Source organism: Larus michahellis, chromosome 19 (genome assembly GCF_964199755.1).
Source record: "Larus michahellis chromosome 19, bLarMic1.1, whole genome shotgun sequence".
Lineage (NCBI taxonomy): Eukaryota > Metazoa > Chordata > Aves > Charadriiformes > Laridae > Larus > Larus michahellis.
The window spans coordinates 1,024,563-1,048,218 of NC_133914.1; the positions used below are offsets into that span (position 1 = coordinate 1,024,563).

The 23,656-nt window shown below is 49.9% G+C and overlaps 1 protein-coding gene across 1 annotated transcript; it reads right to left on the reverse strand.

The window, feature by feature from the left end:
• Positions 1-1,869: 1,869 nt before the first annotated feature.
• On the reverse strand, positions 1,870-21,014 carry SMAP2 (small ArfGAP2). Its single transcript, XM_074563242.1, has 10 exons — positions 20,813-21,014; positions 7,518-7,651; positions 6,850-6,935; positions 5,911-5,989; positions 5,453-5,539; positions 4,903-4,984; positions 4,279-4,379; positions 4,004-4,169; positions 3,422-3,744; positions 1,870-3,008 (listed from the first exon to the last, which is right to left on the reverse strand). Exons 1-10 carry the CDS (start codon positions 20,913-20,915, stop codon positions 2,883-2,885), a joined length of 1,287 nt encoding a protein of 428 aa, XP_074419343.1. The 5' UTR covers positions 20,916-21,014; the 3' UTR covers positions 1,870-2,882.
• Positions 21,015-23,656: the final 2,642 nt, after the last annotated feature.

The window sequence follows — 23,656 nt, forward strand, 5'->3', positions numbered from 1 at the left end:
TGAAGCATTCATCCTATCAAAAAATTCAGAATTTATATTCCCAAAGATGACACATGAGGAATTTTACCTATACCTTACAAGTCTTTAAATACAGCCCATGCCTTTTAAACTGCGTTAGTCCCCCCAGAAGTACGAGGGGCCAGAATACGAGCACACACTGGCACAGAAAATGCACATAAAGGGTCCAAGGCTATTAAAGGTATGAGGCAGTGAGAGATGCACCCAGAACAGCTCAGCCAGCCGTTTCTAACCATCGCCTTTTCCTCCCGGTAGCTGCTTTGGAAGGCTCAGATGAGCATCTTGACGGGTGCATCATACAAAAGCGATACGGCCACGCAAGGACACAGAAGTCTAGGCTACTTCCCATTTTCCATCCTTAAGTCCCCAACAAGTTGCATTGGGAAGAATTTCCTAAAGCAAGGGTCCCATTAGACTGGGAAATCGTCAGAACTCCATTAGCCACAAGTTAATCGCTACTCTGAGCTTAGCCTCCAATCCCTAGTGAAGGAAGGCAGCAGACACCTCGCCCTTTGGGTGGCGCTCACCAACCCCACGTCTTTCCATGGGCACCCGTTACCTATGGAATTGGGTGCAGAACTCATCCAGGACTGACGTGCTCCCCCGGGGTAGCTCTGTACTTTTGGAAGCCGGGACGTAATCGCAGTAGTGAACAGATGCGGCTGCCTTCACTAGCCCACTCGTATTTTGTGATAAACTTTGCTTTGATGACAGATTCGTAAGCGTAACAACTCCCCCTTAAAATAAATGCCGCAGAGGGGGGAACTAGGGGTCCTCTGAGCCCCAGTTCCATGTTCAAGACAAGGGGATGGGCTTGTGATGGATACTTGAGAATGGTGATAGATTTAAAAAAAAGCAAATGGCAATTTTATACCTGTGTTATGTAACGTTTTATATGTGCGTGTGGTCTTTCTTAATGTAAAACTCTTGTATTTTTGTGGTTTATATGCAGCAGGACTGATGGCTGTGAGGGTGCACGCTATTTTGTAAAATACTCTTAGCCAGTTTTCCCAAGGAGGAAAAAACTGAAGTCTTCACACTTTCATTGGCTTGTACCTGCATGTACAGTATCGGGGCAGCAAGTGAAGATGATTAAAGCCAGCTTGAAAACTTTTTTCTGTGCTTGGAGTTGAGCTTCTCAAAGCATCCATCCCAAACCCACGTGTGTAGCTGAAAAAAAAGCCAGCTCTCTCCCCCAGCTGATACGCCGGGGCGGAGGGGAAGAGGAAGAAACCCTCTTTTTTTCCTGAAAAGAGCAGGTTTTGACTTGAGGAAAGAAATACCATAATTAATATGCAAGCAGAGTACCATCAAGTCAAGGCGCACACAATTAGCTGAGCTCTCCCCCCTGCAGCTGCACATGGCCAGCAACAAGCCCAAGGGAGACCGGCCTTCATCTCTCTTCTTTAGGCGACTCCCAAACCCCCCCAGCCTTCCATAGTCTCGCTGTTTCCACTTTTAAAAAGCTTAAAATTTACCTTTTGAACAGGCCGCGGCCAGGTTTTGTTGAACATTGGTGTAAAGCTGCAGTCCTGATAATTCGAGTTCTCCCTGCAGCCACCGCTGCAGGAATGCTGCGTTCACCCCCACCCCCAAGCTGTGAGTCTCTCTTGTATATAAAAGTGTCAACTGACCTGATTCTGCCTCTGCCGAGCCTGGTTCTTTGCACGCTGACGGTCCTTAGCTTTCAGGCAAACACTGTTCTCGCCTGACACTTGCTACAAAGCAGATGGAGTCGGTCCGATTCGGATGAAAGGCTCCAAATCCCCACACACCTGAAGTGAACAACTCGCGCCAGTTAAACAGCGTTCAACACAATCTGTTACGCTCTTTAAAAACAAGATAAGTCAGTTGAGGTTTCACTGCAATATTTTATTTGGGAATTTACATATACACAGGATAAAGCAGACCACAGAAGTCTGACTTCTTGCTCACGCTGATGAGTTCAAGCAGTTGTGTTCTACTGAAGATGAGAAAAGAAATCTGACCCACCCACTTTCTATGCCTAGATTAAAATGTCAAAAGCTAGCTGGGAAAGGGTACCAGGATTACACAGGAACAACAAAAAAAATATATATGAAAAAAGTATAAATTAGGATGTCGTAGTAATTTTAAAAGTGTAAGAAAACTTGCAGTGGGCTCTCAGCCCTTGATAAGTTAACTCTCAGTTAGATTGTTAAAAGTTAAATACATCAATACCACGTATTAGACAGAAAAGCCACTCTGAAGTGCAAGTTTCACATTCCAAACAGCTTGCCCCCACACTGCGCGAGAATCCTGCTTGCTCACGGGGGGAGGGAGAGGGGTCTTCAAAATGACTTTGGTTCCAATGAGGGTTGGCGAGCCAAGCACAGCAAGGCCTCAGCTCCGGAGAACTCCACTCAAGGGAAGAGGTAGCAAGGCTTGCTTGCCCCTGGGCGTGGGTTAAAATCCAGTTCCTCAGCACCAAACAACGTTTCCACCCCTCTGGTAACCAAAACCCCTACTAATACTAGATTTTAAGTGGTTCTTAAAAGGGCGGACATTACAGGCCTGTGTTAAGTACAGATTTCCCAAGTTCCTCAGTCCCACCTCTGCTCAGATGCCCAGCGGGGCGTTAAGTGCTACCCAGAAGCATCGGTGGAGGTTTGTGCAAGGAGGGGATCCACCCCAGAAGTGTGTGCATTGACTGTGCTAAATACAGGGGAGCTCATGTTCTGGTCACTGAGGTTTCACCGTGTCTGACAGTGAAAAGGCAGAGATGGGTCTCAGTTATGGAAAGAGGCTCAGGCTGGGCAGCCAGCCGGAAAGAAAAAACCCTGAATGTCTCATGGAGCAGTTTTGAAGAACAGAACAGAAGGCAAGAATGGTCACAACGCAAGGGATCATTTCCACATCTGAGTGCTGAGGGACTGATTGCTTCCCTGGGCACCTCCGCCACCCATTGACTGTCCATAGCCCATCATGCCATTAGCTCCATAGAAGTTCATCCCAGCCATCTGCTGGGTCATCTGCAAAGGGGAGAGGAGAGAAGTCAAGGCTATGTCAAGGAGACTGCCAGCCCACAGCAGTCAAAGGTAAAACTCTTGCTCCCCAACACATTACAGGCTTAAGCCAGTTCTTTTAAAGAGTTATGGTGAACAGAAGTCACCGGCTTCTCGGGCGTGTGCCCACCTAGCAAGCTGAGGAATTTTTCATTTTAGCTGCTGTCACCCTGATGTTTGTTCTCCACCAAGCACTGAGGCCTCTGAACAAGTTACTCCTTTGTGATCCCTCAGTTTGCCTGAGGTGTCAGTAGACCTCACCCAACCCCAGGCGCCAGACCATAAAAGCACTGAAGTTTTCAGGTACGGGGCTAGATTTAATTGTGTGTGCTTCCCCTGCCCTCCATCCACCTTTGGGTCAGCAGAAGATCACGCCTCACCTGAGCAATGTTCCACTGAAGCTGCTGCGCTGGCTGCACGCCATAGACGGGCTGGGGAACCGCTGCCATGCCAGCTACGTAGCCAGCCTGCTGCGCAGCCATCATCCCGTTGGGGACACCAATGACAGCTGCCTGCACATTACCCACATATCCAGCTGGTATGGCCATGGGAGTCACCATCCCCGCAGCTCCAGGCTGGGCCATCATTCCCACTGATGGTGCCATCATGCCTCCCATCATGCTGCTGGAGGGGGCTACTCCCGGGAAGCTTGTATATGCTGCTGCAGGATATGCCATCTGAGCCGGGGCCATGAACATTGCTCCTGGAAAACGGCAGAGAAGCCATGAAGAGAAGAACTGCTGCACTCGTTGTCAGGGAATGAAACGCTGACCTTCAGATCAGAGACTATCACAACATGCACTTGGCCATGACATCCAGACTAAGCTGCTCATCATGCTACTCACCAGTTCTCCAGAAGGACCACCTACATTCCCACATCTTTGCTTGTCAGCTGTCAGGACACCCCACCCACTCCGGATTAGCGTACTGCTGTTCCACAGCTCTATTCTGAGATCCATTACCTTGCGCAGGCAGCTGAGGTGTTTGAGAGCCGTACAAGGAGAGGATGGAGTCTTTAGAGAGCTGCTTCTTCCCCACTTCCTCCCCTTTTCCTCCTGGCTCAGGGAAGAGATTCAGGTTTTCGGGAACAGAACCAGCGCTTCCAGATGTTGGCATAGAGCCAGTGACCTGAGACAGAGACAGCACAAGTGCACCAGCTGCATCCAGCACTGGGGGAAGACACATCTCATTCAAGCATCTAACTGGGCTTTGCCAAGCACCGACGTTCCCGACTTACCTTCCTGCAGTCGGAGTTTGATCCCACTGATGCAAAAAGATCGAGATCCTTCTCCAAGCTGCTAGGCCTGCCGTTCGTAACGGTGGCTGTCACAGGAGCATCTGGGGGAGACAAAGCTGCGTGAACACCCACCGCAGGTGGCCGCAGGCTGGGGGGCAGCCTCCTTGCCAATTGAGCAGGTTGCCCATATGCCGCTCAACCCAGTGACCTGACCTGTAACCTACTTCAGCCAGCGCACATTGCCAGCTCTTCGCTCGTCCTTCTGGTGCCAAGAAGGAACTGGCTCAGGACCGAGGAAGCGCACTGCGCCATGTCTGTCCTGTTAACCTGGGACCAGCCAGGAGCCACATGGTGTCTGGAGACCACTAGAGCCGCTCCTGGAACACTACAGGCACAACCGCTGCACCCCCACAAAGGGAAACATAAGGAAAACTGCCTCTGCTGCAGCACTGAGCACTGTGCTTGAGTTGCACTGCAGTAGTTTAAGCAAAACACTCCAGTATTCCTACCAGCTGTTGTTCACCGACATGGAAAATAAGTACTAAAAGCTCGTCAGATTCCCAAGACCAAAGATGGTGCACAGGGTCACTGTAACAAGTGCAGTAAGGCTGGAAAGGCTCTCACCAAGTCCTAGCAAGTCCATCACTGGTTCAGTAGATTTAGGAGAACTTTTTCTAGACTGCTGTGTTTCTTCTTTCTTTTGAGGCTAGGGAAAAAGAACACCAAAAGTCCTGTTCAAATTTTGGGTTTACTCTGATATATTAGAGGCTTTAATGAGACATTAACCCTTAAAATCCTTTTTTCCAGTGAGCGTAAGTGCTCCCAAAGCAAAGGGAATTTCAGAGTGAGTATTACATAGTTGTTTTATTGTCCCATTACTTTGGGACCCACTGCTAAATTTAAGCATGCTCTAAACTAGGAAACAAGTAGCCGCTCAAGCTGGGAAGCTAAGCGGGGAGTAGCTGGATTCCAATCTGCTCTGCATTGCGAGGCAGAACACGTCTGCTTAGTATCTAGATGAGCAGTAAAAACAAGCCACTACCATTAGCGTGACTCAGTGCACCCACTGCTATGACTGAGGCCAGAAAAAATGCCTCCACATCAAGCTGGACTGCTCTGTTCTGCTTGAGAGAAGTGTTTGCAACTGATCCATGACCATGCCTTTCGGTCTTACCATTTTCACCTTCTCAAAGATGATAGGTTCCAGTTTTCTTTCTGATACTGGCTCATTACTCCTTTTCCATTTGTCATCCTTTTCTTTCTGTAAGGAAAAAAATACTGACATGAGGGTCAAAACTCATGCCATCATACCAAGAGAGAGTTCATACAGAGCTTTAAGTAAAGCTGCTACTAATCTAAAAAGCCTCAAAGATACAGCTAAAGACTATATTTGAAGCTAGTCCTGCCAAATTTGCGGAAGGAGTTGGACAAGATGGCCTTCAAAGCTCCCCTCCAACTTAAATTCTTTCTACAGAATGACTGAGCGCAATCAGCCTTGGAGAGAGATCAGTCACTAATACAGGAAACATTTAAAGTGCCTGTTTTCATGGAGCCACTGCTTACTCATGAGACAGGCATACACTTATATCTTAACGTGCACTCAAGCTCCTGTAGAAGTGATTAGAAACTAACCCTAAACGCGTTGATGTCAATACTTCGGTCCATGTATTTCTTCTTTTCGTATTTATCCCGAATGAAGCTCTCCACGGCTCTGCAAGCAGCTTGTTAAAGACAAACGATTCAAGAATAGAAGACTTACGTAGTATTATTTGACACGTGGATACAAGGTACAGGCTGTAACTAAACTAATGACTGTTTAAAGAGTATTTCCAGCAGGAACTTTCTTAAAATAATTTACTGTTGGATCCAACTACTTTACCTGCTCAATTTTAGCCCTGGGGTTATTCCAAGCATGATGGTGCTATAAAAGGTATATTAAATCAGGGCTTAAATTCCCAGCGTATTTTCTTCACTGACGTATATTTACTCCAACCATCACTTAAGAGCATACACGTCATTAGCACAAATCACACGGAGGTCAGAGAAATGGATCCTGCACATTCAGAAGCATCTCAGCCACCAGCTTAAGACAGAATTGATGGTAGAGGTGCTCCTGCCTGTCTTTAGGTTTACATCACTATACTCCTGTTGCACTCTGCATCCAGAAACCCTCCCGTACGATTCCAGTTACAGCTTAATTTTTCAGAAGTGTTAAACCTTTTTATCTGTCTCCACTGAGACTTCTAAATGCTCAGCGCTTTTGAAAGTGACCCCTCCTATTTGCCCCAGACTCTAACACGCATCTCATGCAATAGCTTCAGGTCGTAACATTCGTGTTCCGGTTCTCCACCCTCAGAGCTCAGAAGGGATCTTTTTAGCTCTCTTCTGCTTCCTTCCATAAGCGAGCAGCCTGCAGGTGAAGCAATGCTCAGGGGGTGCCTAGCTAGGAACTCATTCTCACAGCTGACGCCCAGGCACACGAAGTTAAGCCTCCTATGCAAGGAGTGCGGCTACAAAGCGACAAGATGAAAAGGCTCCATGTTTCCCCAGCAGCAAAGGAAGAAAGGATGCTGATCTGTCTGAGGTCGCCTGAAGTTCTCTGGCAGGTAGGCTTCATAAAGACGATTTGCTTTTCCGTTTCCCATCTCTTGCATGCACTGCAATTCAAAAGAATCCTTGAACCCTTTGTTTCACAGACATTAAAGCTCTTATACATACTAGCATGACTGACTACAAGCAAAAGCCTCTCTGTGTGGACCAGAAGGCACGTGTAGACTTTTGAAGTCTGTTCTGTACCTGGAAGCCACTCCTCAGGCTTTTGGTGCAAGCCTACTAGCTGGGAATCCCTGATGCAGTTGCTATGATCCCCCCTCGCACAATTAGCCAACCCTAAGCACCACAGCACAATATGTATTCAAAGACAAGAAAAATATCACATTAGCAGCCTAAAGTCACTCTGGAAGTTGAGAATTTGTCTTCTGGGAACCTCAAGGAGAGGAGGTGGGCAGCAGCTCCAGACACCAGCAGCCTTTGGCAGTTTACAGAAGCTTGCAGCGTTTGTCTTCACCCTCTGATGTTTGCTGAGCCTGAAATCATGACATTTTCCCTCCCAATCTAATCTCACTTGGTATCTTCTTCCTGCTTCACTTCCCACATCTTTGGCCTATTCAGACTTTGTTTATCGCCCAGCTTACCCATCCCCGCCAACAGAACGCCACTGTTCGTGTTTCGCTCATTACCTGTATCTGTTCTTGTGTCCACTGGTCGAGATTGACAGATTTTACCCTGGATATATGAACTCCCAGGTTCCTGTGGATCCCAGCACAACGAATACAGATGAATACACCGATATTCCAGGACGCCCATCGTGGCCCTGCAAAGAGACACAAGTGTTTCACACCAGCACGTCAAGCTGTAGTTGCCTTTAGCAACTGAGAAACTGTACCAAGTGAACTGGGACCGAGGCGTTTACATTTTCATCCAGATTAGAAACTGCGTTAGACATCAGCAGGACATTTAAAGATTGTCTCCCAACGCTTATACTCAGAGCGAGTATTTTACTGACTCCCTCTTCCGTTTTGAGGGCTCTACACAGCTCTAAGGGGAGGAGGGAAGAAAACAGGCATTCAGACCACCCAAGGCACTACAAAACCCCAATTTCTTCTTGCTTAAACTGATGCAACAGTCATGTCAGTGTAAGTCTGTGTTCCTGCTTTAGCAATGGAGAACTTTTCTCAGGTAACCCTACTGCAGTGGGATCAGCTCCAGAATATTCACTACTGCTCTCGGAAAGGCAGTATAAAATAGCCAGCGTCTGACAGACAGACTGTATCATCAAGTCTTCTGAGAGGCTTATGCAGGGAGCTACGGCTGAGGCAGGAGAGCAGGACAAAGCCCAGTACGCTGGCCACCAAAAAGCCACAGAGCCAGGGGCAGGACCCCGGGTTGCAATCCTGGCAGGAGGCTGATGATCAGTTCACTCCGCAGTTTCTACAGCTCTCATCAGATTCGTGGTTTGCATGCGGCTTTCAGACAGGCAGGAGAGCTCCAAGGGGCAGAAGGGAGATCATGCCAGGGGAAAAAAAACCACAAGGGAAAGATTGACAAGCTTAGCTTTACTCACTGCAAACAGTTCTCTGAAGGAAACCCAGCAATGCATCACCCGGGGGAGGGCAGAGGACCACAGGCACTCCCACCCCTCCCAGCCAGGGCCAGCAGACCCTGGCCATCGAAACCCTCAGTCCCGCCAAAGGAATACCAGCTTCGGAAGTAGTTCTCTGCAGTGCAAGACAAGCAGGTTTTCAAACTAAATCATCTGGCTGGAGCTGCCAGCCAGCCACACAGTCACTGCGGCCAGCTTCCATCCTGGGCTGGATGTCACCATCCACGGGTAACCGGCCAAACAGCCACAGCAAAGCCACATCCTGAATGAGGGACCCAATAAACTGTACCAGCACTTTTTATAGTGATTGCAGGCATTATTGCAGATGAAGAGTTATTCTGCCTTTTCTTGCCATAGTTAAAATAGCAAGCATTAAAGCTAATGAGACTGAGGTGGGAGGGGGAAGAGGGGGAAAGTGTAATTTCAGAGCCCTAAAAAAGCAGCACTGTATTTGACTCTCCTGGATGTGCTAGATGGCTGTTAACAGTTTAATTCCTATTTAGCGGAAAAGCCTAGAGTATCCTGAGGGATTTGGTGCTGCTGAGTGCAATCAACGGCTCATGGTCCCTTCCAGGGCAAAGGCGTGCAACCTCTAACTCACCCCCAGTACCTATTCCAGCTAACTCAGGTTATGATTAAAAAAAAAATCTCTTAAGGCTTCTGGCCTGGCCTGCCATTGCTTTCTGCTTTTTCAGAGAATCATACCCAATTAATGAAGCTGATGAAAGTCACTTCCCAGCAGCTTAGGCACAGCTCTCGGCGAAGACCTGAGCAGAAGCACACTCCTGCCTATACCTCAGTTCCTTTGTTGTACTTACCAAAACAGGACCGAATGCAGCAAAGCGGGGGCCCATACTTTTAGCAGCACTTAAGTATGCCAGGCACAAAATAAGGCATGGAAATAAAAGGCTTCTTCAATGTTACACCTGTAGCACGCCAAGGTGAAGCCAGGAACCCTGATGCTTCATTTGATTTATTTGTGGAGCTCTCTCCCAGATACACACTGAAAGCTATAACGTGAGACCGCCGTCAGGATTAAGCATGAGATTCAAGGTTAGATTTAAACTCTAGATATATTTAGCCTTTATAGGACTAAAAGGATTAATAGTCAGCTAGATACTACATCAGGGCTGTAGTAATCAGCTCACCGGTTTGTCACATGTGCTCGCTCGAGCCACTGCATCCTCCTACCCCCCGATGCCACACGAGAGGATGATTCAGTGGTACAGCCTGTTATGCCCACCCTGCCTTCGCCTTACTTCATTTGTGATGCAGGATCTGAAATAGCAAGGGCTGAGTACAGGAATAACAGCTGACGGTTGCTGCAACTTGTAGGTCCCAGCTCTGGAAGACCCTAGTACTGGAAGAGCTTCATTGTGCCAGTGACTGTCTTCAAGAAATAGATATGTAGGCTTTCAGAAATCCTCCTAGCAGCTAGCATTTGGCTTGGTGATAAACATATTATACAACCAGGGGTAGTTCTCTTTACTGATGCTTATTTCAGCCAGGGTTTGGGCCTACCTGCAGTGCCAATAAATGCCATAAGGCTTTAGGTGGACCGACTAGAGGAAATACCAGAAGTACGGGGCTGTGAGGTCATTTTTGCCTGAAGCCAGGAGGGAGAGGGTGAACCCAGAAGTTCAGCAGTCTGCTCTAACACGGCGGTGACTCCAGAGCCACAGGAGCAGGATGTTTGGGTGGTTCTCTGGAAATGCTGCCCAAAGTCTGCAGCCAGCTCTGTGGTTCTGCACGGCATGTCAACTTGAACTCTAGATCCGAGGGCCCCAGGCTTTTGGAGATAACCAGCAATTTCTTTAGCCTAGTTACACAGCCCTGTATTCTAGCAACACTGTGATTTTAAAAAAAAAAAAAAAAAGAGAGGAACAAGGTAACAGCTACATCCCTCGAGAGTGGAAAAGTTACTTTAAGATAAGCAGCTGCAGAAGAGACCCCCTTGCCTCAACGGCAGCAAAGGCTGACACGGGAGGGCTCAGAAAACGGGGAAAGAACAGCCAGGGCTGAGCGGAGCAGCAGCCTGTTGGCAGCACTGTTAGGGAAGTGAAGTGTGTCCCGCTGAATCAAACTCCAAACAACTCCATGCTCATTAAAATTATCATTTTTACCATTTCACTTCTTATAAAGCACTTAGTTCTGTGGGCAAGGGGGGGATGGGGTTTGATGGAAATGTAAACAAGCTCCCCACTTCCCTCTTTTCAGGCCACGGTGACGGAGCTTGCGCTAGAAATCACACAGGGGAAGTGCCCATAAATATCTGGCTGGGGAGAACATTGTACAGTCATTTCCCCTCAATTTCACATGCCATTTTCAAGGTGACTGACTTGCAGAAAGCTCCAGGTGGTATTTACAGACACAAGTTTGGTCACATGCTGCAGCATCTAACTTCCCAAAAACTAAACCGAGCTGAAGACTGCACAGAAGCTCCAGTGACGGAGCATTGGCAGAAGTGGTAAAACACCTTAGTAGAAGTTAAGGGCACAATTTTTTCAGAGAAAAAAATGTTTTTATGTCGGAAAGTCACTTTAGAGAACAACACAGCAGCGTTTATCGGCATTGCCAGCGCCGCCATGGAGCGCTATCATCCCTCACAGCCTCTGCGCACACCCCGACACTCACCACTAATTGCTCGCGCGAGGGCAGGGCACGCCACGGGGAGCACTTCACCCGCCGGGTTCAGTCAACCCCGGACACTTAAGATGCCAAAGGTTTTAGGACAAGGCTAAGAGAAACACTTAGCTTGTTAAACCACTAGAAAGAAACATGAAAGAAATTGGTCCTCGCATGAATACTCCCGCTAATGCTATAAAAATAGTTCCCCCGAGGCTGGCATCCTCGCAGCCACCAGATGGCTTCAGAGCTTACGGCCCAAATGAAAACTCGTTCCCATATGCAGCGCTGGGAGTTTGCTGCAATGACAACCAGTATCAGACACGCAAGCCTGATGCTGCAGTCACTTTTGTTTCAGCATTACGGCTCATTCTAACAGCTATGGGAAGCAAGTTACTTGGCGCCAACTCGGGCTGGGCATCGCTCGTTCCGTTCTGATTAAGCCTGCCATGCCCCTGTACATCACCTCATACGTGCACAAATCCGTCCTGGAGAAGGCCAACCATCTGCAGGTGAACACGAGATTAAAAAAAAATGTCAGTTTTGAGTAAGAGTCAAAGCTTATTTAAGAGCCCAGCTATACGCTCAGTTCTGGCACAATATTAAGGCCAGCTCAGACCACCTCGGGACATACTCCTCGCCTGGCAGTGGTTGCAGGAAGATCTCGAGCTTAAAAGCATCTCCTGCTCAGTCAGTTTTTATTTTAGAAAGCTGCACTGACGACTCGAGTGCATTGCTAAGCGAGGATGCGTCCCCACCTAGCAGACTAGAGAGCTACGTGCGAGCAACTCGGGTGCCTGGCCGGTGCTTCCGTGAGACAGTATCACCGCCTGTTTTCTACCCCAGCCTGTCCAAATAAACCCCGCATCCCAAGCTGGTCATACCAGCTTAAGTTAGAATCATCAATGCCTACAAGGACTGCCTGAATGATCCGCCCTTACTGAAGAGGTTCTCGGTTCCCTCTAAAACCCCAGCGCAGCCTGGCTAGTCCCCACCATGTCTTAGTCACTTGCTGAAAGTTCACACCCTTGAGTGGTTTTAATCAAGGAATCCCAAGGGGATTCACTCCTCACCCTTTATTCAGGCATTAGATTTTGGCTCAAGCTACCCATGCAGGTTTCTTTGGTAATAACCCTCCAGAAGGCGTTTAAAAATAAAACAGAAGTTGGCTGCAAAGCCATCGCTCTTTTGAGAAGGGGGGGGGGTGTCAGGAAAAAAATAGATGCTTTCATAGGCAGGAAGGAGAGAACATCGCTATTCAAAGCCTAATGAAATATTCTTAGTGCAAACAATCGTTCGACTCGCAGGCTCCCTGCCTGCAAGCGCTCCAGCAAAAGCCCAGCTGTAGCAGGGAGAAGCGCCTGCCCAGCCCATTGATCCCAGTTAACACTGCTGCGTGTGTTGGGCTACGGCGGCGTACAACCAGCCCCTCTCAGCGCTCCCAGGGGAGGTGGATGTGGGAAATTCGCCTGGGAGTGGGATAATCCCTGCGAGATGACAGTCACATCCTCTCGGACAAGCCTTCACCAGTACTTGGAAATTTCTCATCGAGACAAAGTTGAAAAGCCCTACTTTTTTGCAGAGCCAAATGAGGAAACAGCCAAGTATCCAAGAGCTTCCTCTGACTTGTGGTTTCCTTATTCTGGAAAGGGATTGCTTAATGACTTACTGAAATTCATTCCGCTCATAGAAAAGCTATGACAAAGGCTGTCTTACAAAACAACTTCCTCTGCTCTCTACTGTAGATGTCTGTCCTACAGTCAAGTGTTCAGATTAGTTTGGGGAAACAAGGTAAACTCCGCAAGTGGGTAAAAAGCACAGTTAAACTCGACTTCAAGATCTCTAAATTACGCTATTTAATTATTAACACAGCCTAGTTAGTTACTGGCCTGAGCGTGCATCCTGATGCAGGGTTCATGGACCTATCTGAGATTTGTGAAGGCTGATGCCTGCCGTACCTCCAGGTTTCGTACCAGATAAGCTATTTGTGTAGTTTTTGGGAAGCCATTGGAACCCAGTGAAACAGGGATGCTAAAGCCAAAAACTCTGTACCAAGGGAGGTTGGTAGGGATATATATCTACTCAAGCAGTTTAGTGGTTCAAAAATTCAACTTTATGCCATCATTTTAAAGATGAAAGGGCTGTTTTCAGGGTTTTTCTTCGTCTTGTTTTTTTTTCCAGTAGAAGATTGCTGCAGTAGTTATAGGCTTTAACTACTCTTTGCAGGAAAAAGGAAGAGCCAGAGGCATCTAAGGAGGCTGAGAATATTGCTTCCAACAACAGCTTGGAGTTTGCCTTAAAAATCTTCTTGGTTGTATTAGCAGCAACCAGTATACTCTCTCCTTCCCCAAACCATGATGTTGGCTACAGGTACCTTACTGGCCAAGTCAGATCAAACTGACTGGTGCCGGCTCTGTTTCCTCTCAGGAACAGGCTTTGAATCTTCTACGGTTTACCAGAAACGCATAATATTTGAGTGCCCGGTGGCCTTGAAGGCAGCCACACAGCAGCACTTGATCTAGCTTTGCGTAGCAGTGAGCTTGCAGAAGCAGCCTTCAGTGCTCATCTTATCATCGTTACCATCTTGTTCTTTGAACACGTGCTGTGATGATACAAATGCAGATGGAGCAAGGTGGAGGAAATTAAAATCGATGCTGTGAACAGCAGGGCAGGTCCTTCCTGTTGTTCAAGAAAGTGATGTTTATTACTTCAGTAAATAAACGTGAAAGCAACAATTTCAAGCAGGTGCTATAATAAGAATCCATGCAAGAGGACTGGTTAACATTACCAATACTGATGACCACAATGCCTAAAAATAGATAAATTCGGCCAAGTTCCATGATGCATGTATTCCTGCATAGCAAGAGTCCCAGCAGCTAGATGCTCAATATCAGAGATCAGGATTTCATAGTGTTCCAGCGACGAGATAACAGATGTCCAAGCACTAGATTTTAGCCAAAACTACACATGAGTCAGTCCTAGAAGTTGCTAGGGTAAAGGCAACAGATTTCAAGGAGGCCTGAATTTCCATGAAATGCAAAAAAACTAGGTAAACACCATCCCTATGCCCAACCCGCACATAGACAGAGCAGCAGGATGGAAACTCACACTATCACTACCATTTCACCCCACCAAAATTCAACTTAGAATTTCTCCACCAAACTCCTTACAAGACATCTGCTCACCCAGCTTTAATTCCTCACTGCATTTTGGAAATATTTAGACCCTATCTTCCAATCTCAATTGAGTTGTGGAGAGAAGTAGAAGTCACTAAGTCCTTAAAATAGCTCCTAACAGAGGAGGGGTCTGAGCTCCTGGGCCACTTTCTGCTTGGTTGACAATCCCTTCGATATCTAGAGCTAGACATGAACTACTTTTCACTGTCAAAGTTACCAAAAAAGGACTTGACATTCATAAGGAAAGGGCATAACCTGGCCAGTAAGGAATGGCATGTTTTGCCAAAAATAGAGGTAAGCAGTTTAACGAGGCACTGAAGGTCCAATGATAGCACAGGTAACCAGCTTTGCAGTCAGAGGAAGCTTTGCTCTAAGAGAGTTTCTCTTAAAAACTCAAACTTTTCCTGTCCTAGATTTCCCAGGACACACAAAGTAATCACTATTCTGGATCAACCTGGAGGAGACCAAAGCTATTCTTGATTCTCTAGTTGGTTTTGATAACCTACTTGCATTTTGCAAGATGAATTACCTTTAAACGGCAGAGGCATTTTCTGAAGAGGCTGGCACACAAGTTCCTGAGCATGTTTGAAACCTTATGTAATTCATCTGGCAGTTACTATAGGAACAAACTTTTACTAGAAGTTACAGCTATGCTCTGAGAATCACACGGCATTTTTTGGACCCTTGATGTACACCCTCTGCTATACAGCCACTCACCACGCAGGCTCTCCGTGTCCCAGGTGGGTCTGTACAGCTGGTAGAGAAGAACAAGGCTGTTCGAGCTGACATGGTTTGCCGAGATGCCCTCCGCTTGGAGGATTATCTTTGTTATCTATTTCTGGCAGATGTAGAGACACGTACATCCCTGTATGACTCAGAGCTCTGCGCATCTTTTCTTAAAGGGTATCTTCCTACAACTCTCCTAAGCACAAACCAATTCCAGAGCAAGTCCCCACTGGAAAGGCTGATGCTTTTTTAGCTTGCTTGGTGGCTGGAATGGGAAGTTAAAACTTCCTTCGAGCAGGTGTACGTAGGGCCAGGCTCACAGCTGGACAGAGCTGCACTCCTCCCAGCCAGTCGTACACCATGGCGGTGCTGCTCAGACAAAGATCACTGTGGGATAAAGCCAGTCTCACAAAGTTAATTTCTGAACACTTATTTGCACTCGCTTGAAATTAATGCCACCTTATGCACAAGGCTATTCCTTCCAGAGCTGACTTTAGAAGAGAAGGACAGTTCAGAAGCAGAAGAGAAAACGTAGTGCTCATTAAGATAACTGCAGATATTGTGACTGCAGCTCAGAATCAAAGTGAGTACACAAGCACATACGCATCCCCTCCGGTAAGCTTCCATTACATAAGACTGAGCTTTCTCCTAATACAAGATTTTCTAAGGCATGCTGAGAAGCTTTAGTGCTACCACTTTGGTTTTTGAAGCCCACTGCAGGCAAACAGTACGCACCACTACCCACTGCTCAGCTTTCCCATAATGATCATTTCTTCATCTCATGCAGTTGTTCCAGGCAGCTATTTAAAAAGTTACTCTTCATATTGCTTTTACTGAAAAGGAAATTCAGCTGCGATTCAATAGTCTGCTGATGGAGGAGTTGAGTCACAACAGATTTTCATTGAATATTAGCAACATGTTTTATATTAATACTAGTTTGGCTGGACTGAGCCAGCTGTAATAAGCCAACTCCCCCATTCCACTGGAAGTCATCGTTCCTTAACTGCACCTACTCTAGCCCCAAGCTTTTTATCCTGCTCTTCCTGCTTCCCACCCAGTATTTAACCACCTCTTAACAGGTATTTTCAAAGTTCTACCCCTCTTTCAGAAAAGACTGCTGGACGAATTAGATCTGGGCTTGTGTTGGGGATCAAGTAGTTTCCCATCTAAGCACTAAAGTTACAAGAAGGGGTTGATTTCGGCATGGAACCCACAGTTCTCACGAGACAAAGGACGAAGGGAAGAGTCAGACAAACCAGGAGGAGCACAGGGCAACCTTAACTGATGGACAGAGCAGTCCTCGCTGGTGCTCCCTGTGGAGGAACCTGCCGTTCTGACGTCAACGAAACTGGATCCAAGGAGCCTGTTGGATAGATAGGACTGGAAGAGCAGAGGGGAAGAGTTTGGGAGGAGGAGAGAATCAAATAGAATTAGCTGTATGTTACACAAGTTGAGCACAGAGCTTCAGAGTCAGAAATGCAGAGAACCCCGTCAATGCAAGTGTTACTCAACACAAGGCATCTTCCATTTATTGGAAGGCATCTGAACCCTTAGGTCAAGCCCAGCTTGCACAGATTACACCACATCCCTCCTTCATCTACATTGCAATTGCAGCCTCCAGACTCATTCTGATGCTCAGCAGCGTATCTTCTGACAGACACTCAATACGGTCAGGCTGCTCCACAGTTGTGTTATCTTACACACACACAAAACCACGACAGCAACACAGCTGCCCTCAGAAGGCCCTCTGCCATGAAGAATGCACTGGTAGAAGAGATCCCGATCTCACTCATCAACAGCTGCTCTTTTAAGGCGTTTTGTTCAAGTGATTCATACAGCAACGACCTTCAAAAAGAGGATTATGATAATTCACCACTCCAGCTTTTAGCCAAGACAGCCGCGACCACCTCAGCCACGCTGGGCAGTCCCGAGGGGAGAGCTGCATGGCTGCAGGTGGAGCACTGCTGCGAGGACTCCACACCGGCGTGTTGCTTTTGATCATTGATATTAGTGTCGTGACAGCATTCAGAGCTGCACGTGAAAACCACTGAGTAACCTTCGATAGCACTTGCAAGCGGAAATCCGCTGTTCTGTTTGTGCCTGACACGGCTAGATTATGTCCTGAAAGGCTGCCACTGAGCTGCCGAGTCCTGTTCTGATCAGGTAGTGAAGAGACCCCTCTCACACACACGTGAGTTTTCACTCCTAAGCCCCACTGCCAGAAAGCCACGCTCTGCTTTGGCGCAGGAGGTACTACTCACTGCCTGTCCACCCGCCTTTGCTCAGATCACCCCGTTTACCCACGGTTACTTTGGACAGAAAGTTTGCAATGCAAAGAGGAAGAAGAAGGTGCGAGATCTCGCCCAGCTTCCTCCAAAACAAGAGCCTCTAACCACAGCAGTGTTTATTGTTGCAGAAGCAAAAACCACCCTGAGCTCTCTTTCCTGGTTTCCTTGTCTTTTTTTCCCCCCTCCAACCCCTTATACCCAGGACATTAATGGCTTGCCTAGGCAAGCCATCAGACTCATGCTTCTGCATTTTTCCTTTCAGGGTCATCTGTGTAGCTCTTACAGAAAAGTTATGCAGAGAAACCACGTGAAGCCATCGTTGTCTTCAACAGCTTGTTGGAAGAAAAGCCTTGGGAAGGGTGATGGGCCCTGCTGAAGTCACTTGAATCCCAGACATAGCGGGGGGAAGGAGAGTATATGGGAGAAACTAGTTTCCCCTCCTTATCACACTTAAAGACGCGAGTTGGACTAGGAACCACTTGTATGCACTGCCTGATGGAAAGCAAGTAATAAGAACATCACAGAAGACGACCTTCTCTCTAAGCAATCACTTTGATGAGGGCACAAGAGATGGAAGATGCCCAACTGTTCACCAGCACGGCACAGCAAACAGTGTGCTTGCTATACTGGTCCCAGAGCACCGGGCCCAACCAGTAGCCAGCATCAGAGAGCTGATGTTGCTGAAAACCAGACTTTTACCCCAAGGCTGTGAGTTTCGGCAGAGCACAAAATCAAGTGGGCACATACTAGCACTGCAGCTCACACTAACAGGTACTGAGATCTCGTTTAGTTCTGTGTATAGAAGTGGAAAAAATACAGTAATGAAACCCGGCAAGTAGTTAGGTCATTGGGAACAGGCATAATGGAAGTGTGGGTGGCAACTGAACAGTCTCTGCCTATGTGTCATGGTAGCTTTGAAACGCTCTGATCAAGCGGCAAACCACTACAAAATTCAGTAACTTCAGCATAAAAACAGATGGTCAAAAGCCAGTGTTTTATTGTAAAAGTATTTTGCTAGGTGCTGTATGAGCCGCTAGGCTCTCACTCTGCCCTCAGTTTTGTTGAAACTCATGCAAAAATCCTTATGATCTTGAACATGAGCTGCCAAAGGAGGGAGCTGGCGTAAGGAACATCACCTGCCACCACCAATCAGTGGTTGGTGACCAGATTTCAGCTGTGACCTTGGCACAGCTGAATAAGAACAATATACTTGTGTATATTTTATTATTCTTAATGTATCTCAACTAGTGTAGCTAGACTTGCAGTTGGGTAAAACCAGAGCAAGTCAGCTGTACAGCAAAGCGGCTTTTCTTTCAGGTAGCACTGGAAATGCTGAGGGAAGCCATCTGGAGGTAGCAAATACCACGTGGCCGCTCATTAGCGCACACTTGCACAGAGTTTTAGTTATTAAGAAGCCATATATCAAATGAAATGTGCTCTTTACTCTGCACTAGTGCACCTGGGGTTCACGTCCATACGCAAAGCAGAACATTGCAGTTACTTTCAGCAGCGGTAAGGACATCGGGCCTGCCTTGCCATCGCTGCAAACCAGCACCAGTGCCGTGCTGGGAGAACATCACATCAAGCGCCAATAACCGAAACGCAGCCCAATATGATGCTTTGACTTGCATCAACTCCCAGTCAGACACCTGGCTGGAGAACTCACTGCATCTACACCTCCTGTGGCCACGATCTCCATATGTTGCCCTCAGGAATGAGATTTCACATGTCCATGAATCTCATTAGTATAGTGGATAATTATTTTGCCAGATAACTCTGTACAAGAGACACCTAACTCTTCATGACTGATGCAACCTACCTGTCTGCCCAGACACAAGCAGCTTCCAGCTTTAGTGACTGAACTGTACGCTTTGATTTTTATACATAATTAACTGGAATACTGCATTCCCAGGATGTACTATGAAGAAGAAAAGCTAGTCGCATCAAACCAAGTAACCTGGAACTGTTATGAGAATTTGTTTCCGTGTTGTGTACACTACTGTCTCATGCCTCAAAACACAAGATAAGACAGCTATTTTTGCCCTTGGCGCTGGCACTAGGCGCCAAGAGATAAGGGATTTGCAAGCGAGAGGAACATTCTGCTCTCTGCCAACACCACCATGTTCAACCTACATGGTCAACCAAAGCCAGGTGTGAAACACATCTCAAAACACACCATCTCCAAGATAAGACAGGTTGTTACAACGCGGTTATGAGGCTTTAGGGGTCCTCTCAGAGCAGCACTGAAAACAAACCTTAATAGCAAGATTTTTTTATGTTGTTCAGCGGTGCTCTCTACAGTTTTTAGAGGTCATACTGAGGTCACTACATCTCCCACTTACAGATGGACATAGAAAGACAGCCCCTACTTCATTTGCTGCAACAATTGGCAAACAAGCCTCAAGTTCAGATCTCCAAATCATTACAACAGCTCATTAAAATAGGATTTTAGGTAGGCATGGGCATAACCTCAACCCTTTTGCTACAGGAAAGCGAAGCATTTCACAGTAGCTAACTACAGAAAGGCACCTGCATCACCACTGAACAAGTAACAGTTGCTTTAGTCATTTGTCTTCTAGAATTCAGACATTTACATCCGGCTTCCTCTCTACCCCATTCCACTCCTTTCTAAGAAAAATAAGGAACACAACATGCCTTGAAATCAATATTAAGTGGAAAAGGAAGCACAGGACTAAATATGAAATTCCTTCAGTGGTACTTGGCTCCAGGGCTAGGTTACAATTCCTTCCTTTTCCTTACACGCTGCACTTCAAGTACTGCTCCTATCTGATGCCTAAGGATGATCTGCTGCTCACGTTACAGCTCTGATTTACAGGATATTACTCCTCAGCCGGAATGCCCTCCAAAATTACGCAACACCAGCTTTCCAGGCTCCTCCTAGTGCAAGACTTCTCCAGAAGAGCAGTTCCCACAGGCGATTAAGTGTTTTCACACTGACATTTGAGGTCAAGCCCCAGCGTACTCCAAGAGCCGATGAGTTTCCATAAGCTGATCTCCGGGGGTTTCCTACTCAAGAGCTGCAGAAGCTGGGTTACAGAGGCTGCAGGAGGGGGTCTTCTGACAGGAGCACCGCCAGCCCAGGCTGCCACCACCACCAAGGAATTAAATTCTGCTGAAGCCAAGTTTTGTGGGATTTTTTCCCACTTTTTTCAAGCACCAACTAAACCAACAGGGAAACCACCTACAAACCCTCAAACCGCCCCCGTCCGGCAGCGGCACCGCTGGCCCTGCCCGCGGCCGGAGCCCTCCCTGCCCGCTCACGGGGGACGCTGGAGCGCAGAGCTGCGCCCCCCTCTCCCGTCCCGGGCCCAGCCGGGCCTGTCCTCCCGGAGGAGTCGTCCCTCCTCCCACCGCTGCGGCGGCCCCCGGGGAGAGGGGACATCGTAGGACCCCCGAGAGCCCACTGTCAGCAAGCGGCGGGGGGGCAGCGCCCCGCCACACGCCGGCACCGAGAGGGGGACAACCGCGCCGGCCCGCTCCCCCCAAGGCCCCGCTGCCCCCTCAACCGGCTCGGCCCGCGGGGAGGCCGCCGGTACCTTTGGCTTGGCAGTCGGCGCAGTACTTGTTCTCCTCCTCCACCAGCAGGCTGGCCAGCACCGCCTGGTACCGGTCCACGTCGCGGACCGACTTGCCCGTCATGGCGCGGCCGGCGCAGCCCGCCCGCGGGTCACGGCGCCGCCGTCCCGGGCACCCGCCGCTTCCTGCTTCCGGCCGGCGGCGGGGGCGGGGCCACCAGGGGGAGGAGCCAATAGGCGGCAGTGCGCGGGCTTTAAGGCCTTCCCCCGGCCGCTCCCCCTAGCCGTTGATTCGCTGCGGCGCGGCCAGCGCCCGCGGGAGCCAATCGGAGGAGGCGGGGCTGTGGCGGGGGAGGAATGAATGGGCAGGGTCACGTGACGGGCTGGGCCGGGGGCGTGGGGCCGCGGGGGGGGGCTGCGAGGGGGCGGGGCTCGACGGGGCTGCGGGGACTGAGGGGTTTGGGGGGCTGGCTGGGGGTTTTGAGGGGGCTGCGGGGCTTGGAGGGGCTGGGTGGGGGTCTTGGGGAGGCTGAGGGGCTTGGGGGGGCCTGCGTGGGGGATTGGGGGGGGCTGGCTTGGGGTTTGGGGCGGCTGCGGGGCTTGGAGGGGCTGGATGGAGGGTTTGGGGGGGCTTGGGGGGGATGAGGACTTTGGGGCGGCCTAGATGGGGGGGGTCTGGGGGGCTTGGAGGGGCTGATTGGGTGATTTGGGGGCCTGGCCGGGGGTTTGAGGGGCTGGGGGGCTTAGCAGGGCTGGCTGGGTGATTTGGGGGGCTGGCTGGGGGTGGGGGGATGCTGGCTGGGGGGCTGGCTATGGGATAGAGGTGGGGCAGTGGGGTGTGAGGTGCTGGCTGGGCGTTTGGGGGGACTGGGGTGTCTGGAGTGGCTGGATGGGGGCTTTGGGCGATGTGGCGGGGGGTGCAGGGGTGCTGGCTGGCGGGCTTAGGGGGGCTAGCTGTGGGATGGAGGGAGGGCTGTGGGGTGCAGGGGGCTGGTGGGGGGTTTGGGGATCAGCAGTGGGGAGGAGGGGGAGGTCAGCGCCTCCGTCCCTGCCCAGGCCAGGCCCTGCCCCAGGTCTCTGCCCCACAGAGGCACGCGTGGATTGGGGCTGCCCCACAGCTCTCCTGTAGCAGCCCATGGGGCCGTGTGGGTCCCAGCTCCTCCTAACCCTGTTTCTGACGCTGTCACGGCGGTTTGGGACACGGTTGTGCCCGGTGCCGGGTCACTGTGGGCCCGATCCTCCCACAGCTCCTCAGGGAGGGGGACGCCAAGGGCAGTGGGGCAGACCCTGCAAGCACGTACCCCCAGGTACATGGGGGGACTGCTGGTCAAAACCACATGCTCCAGTTGTATCCCACAGTAAAATCAGTGGGGGAGAAAAAGACCGAGTCTTTTAAAGAAGATGGAGATCGTAAACCAAACCCCGGTATTCCCATACCGAGATACTGGGGGGAGGATTTGAGAAACGGCATTATGTGAAAAGCTGCAATCATCAAATGAGCAATGGCATCAAAAGGAGAAAAAAAATATGTCACTATGTAGTAACCTGAGAGATACTTGAAATTACATAATTCTCCCAAAAGTGACACTGGCGTCCCAGAAAGGTGCTGGGCTTGGTGGCGGCGCGGGGGCACGTCTGCCTGGGGCACAAGCAGAAATATCCCAGCGGCTCCGTGAATGGTGAGGATCCAAATTTAGATGCTCTGAAAACAAGGTGCTCTCAGCCTCAGCCTGGAGCCAAAAGGATTTTTGCCTCAAAACACCAAGGTTTTGGTGGAAGTGTTTCCCCGCTGCTGCTGAGGCTCGGAGGAGCCGGGGCGGGGGGCAGGACCCTGTTGGTATTCCCAACGCTGGGCTGGGATGTGGGGAGAAAGAACCAGAGAGGAGACAGGAGCCCTGATGGGGCACCACCAGTCCGGACTGGTCCATTTGCTGGGACAGCCCTGTGCCCGCTAGCACGGATGGAAATACGTGATCCCTGACCTGCGCTGAGCGCAGGCAGCAGCTCCTGGGGGGCTGCTGAGCCCCCCCGCTATGGATGAATCAGCCTGCAGCGGCTCGCTGCGGAGCCTTCGAGCCCTCCGTGAGGAGGAGGAAGAAATCACCAAGATGAATCATCCCCATGTTCCCTGGGAGCCGGGGGGTGGCGAGTTTAGGGGGCGGCTGCCAGTGAAGGCAGGAGCTGGGCCTGGGGGGGTGATGAGTGGGGTGTCCGTTCCCCCACGGAGATGGACCTCATGCCTTGCCAGGGCCATGGGGAGCTGCTGGTGCCCCCCCGGCACGGCCCCCCTTCCCCTCCCAGTTTCACGCTGGGGCCACAGGGGTATTCACAGGGGTGCGCTGGGACCCGCAGCGGGTGGCTGCCCTGCCTGGGGCTGTCTGGGGCCTCACGGGGCAGGAATTGGGTCAGACATGTCAGAAATCCCCCAGGACCCTCCCCGGGGTGGCAGGAACCGGCTCCCTGTGCTGCCCCATCACAGGGGCAGCCCCGGCTGGCACGATGCCCGATGGCGCTGGCACCGGCATGGGGACGTGCCAGGGGACACCCCGGCAGAGCCCCACTCCCGAGGGTGTCCGCGCAGATGTCCTGGCCGGGGTCTCACCGTGCAGCTCCAGCAGCTCCCCCCCCCACCACCTCCAGCGCATCCCCCTCCTCTCCCAGCCCCTTGCCTGCACTAAGGCCCCTCTGTGCCACTCCTGTCGAATCCTCTGCCACCCTTGTCGTGTCAAATCCTCCATCACCCTGCAGCCCAAAATAGCCACGGGCTCACCTGAGTGGGGGGGCGGGGGGCCAGGGCTGCCCGCCTGCCTTCGTCCCGCTGCTCCATATTAATGAGCCCCCTCCTCCTCCTCCTCCTCCTCCTCC

What these genes read in the sequence shown, in the direction of transcription:
- SMAP2 (XM_074563242.1), bottom strand. Translation starts at nt 20,915, where the DNA reads ATGACGGGCAAGTCGGTCCGCGACGTGGACCGGTACCAGGCGGTGCTG. An exon ending in CAAACTCCGACTGCAGGAAG is followed by an intron (nt 4,170 to 4,278) that starts GTAAGTCGGGAA and finishes TCTCTGTCTCAG; the next exon opens with GTCACTGGCTCTATGCCAAC. An exon ending in ACCTCAGCTGCCTGCGCAAG is followed by an intron (nt 3,745 to 4,003) that starts GTAATGGATCTC and finishes GCCGTTTTCCAG; the next exon opens with GAGCAATGTTCATGGCCCCG.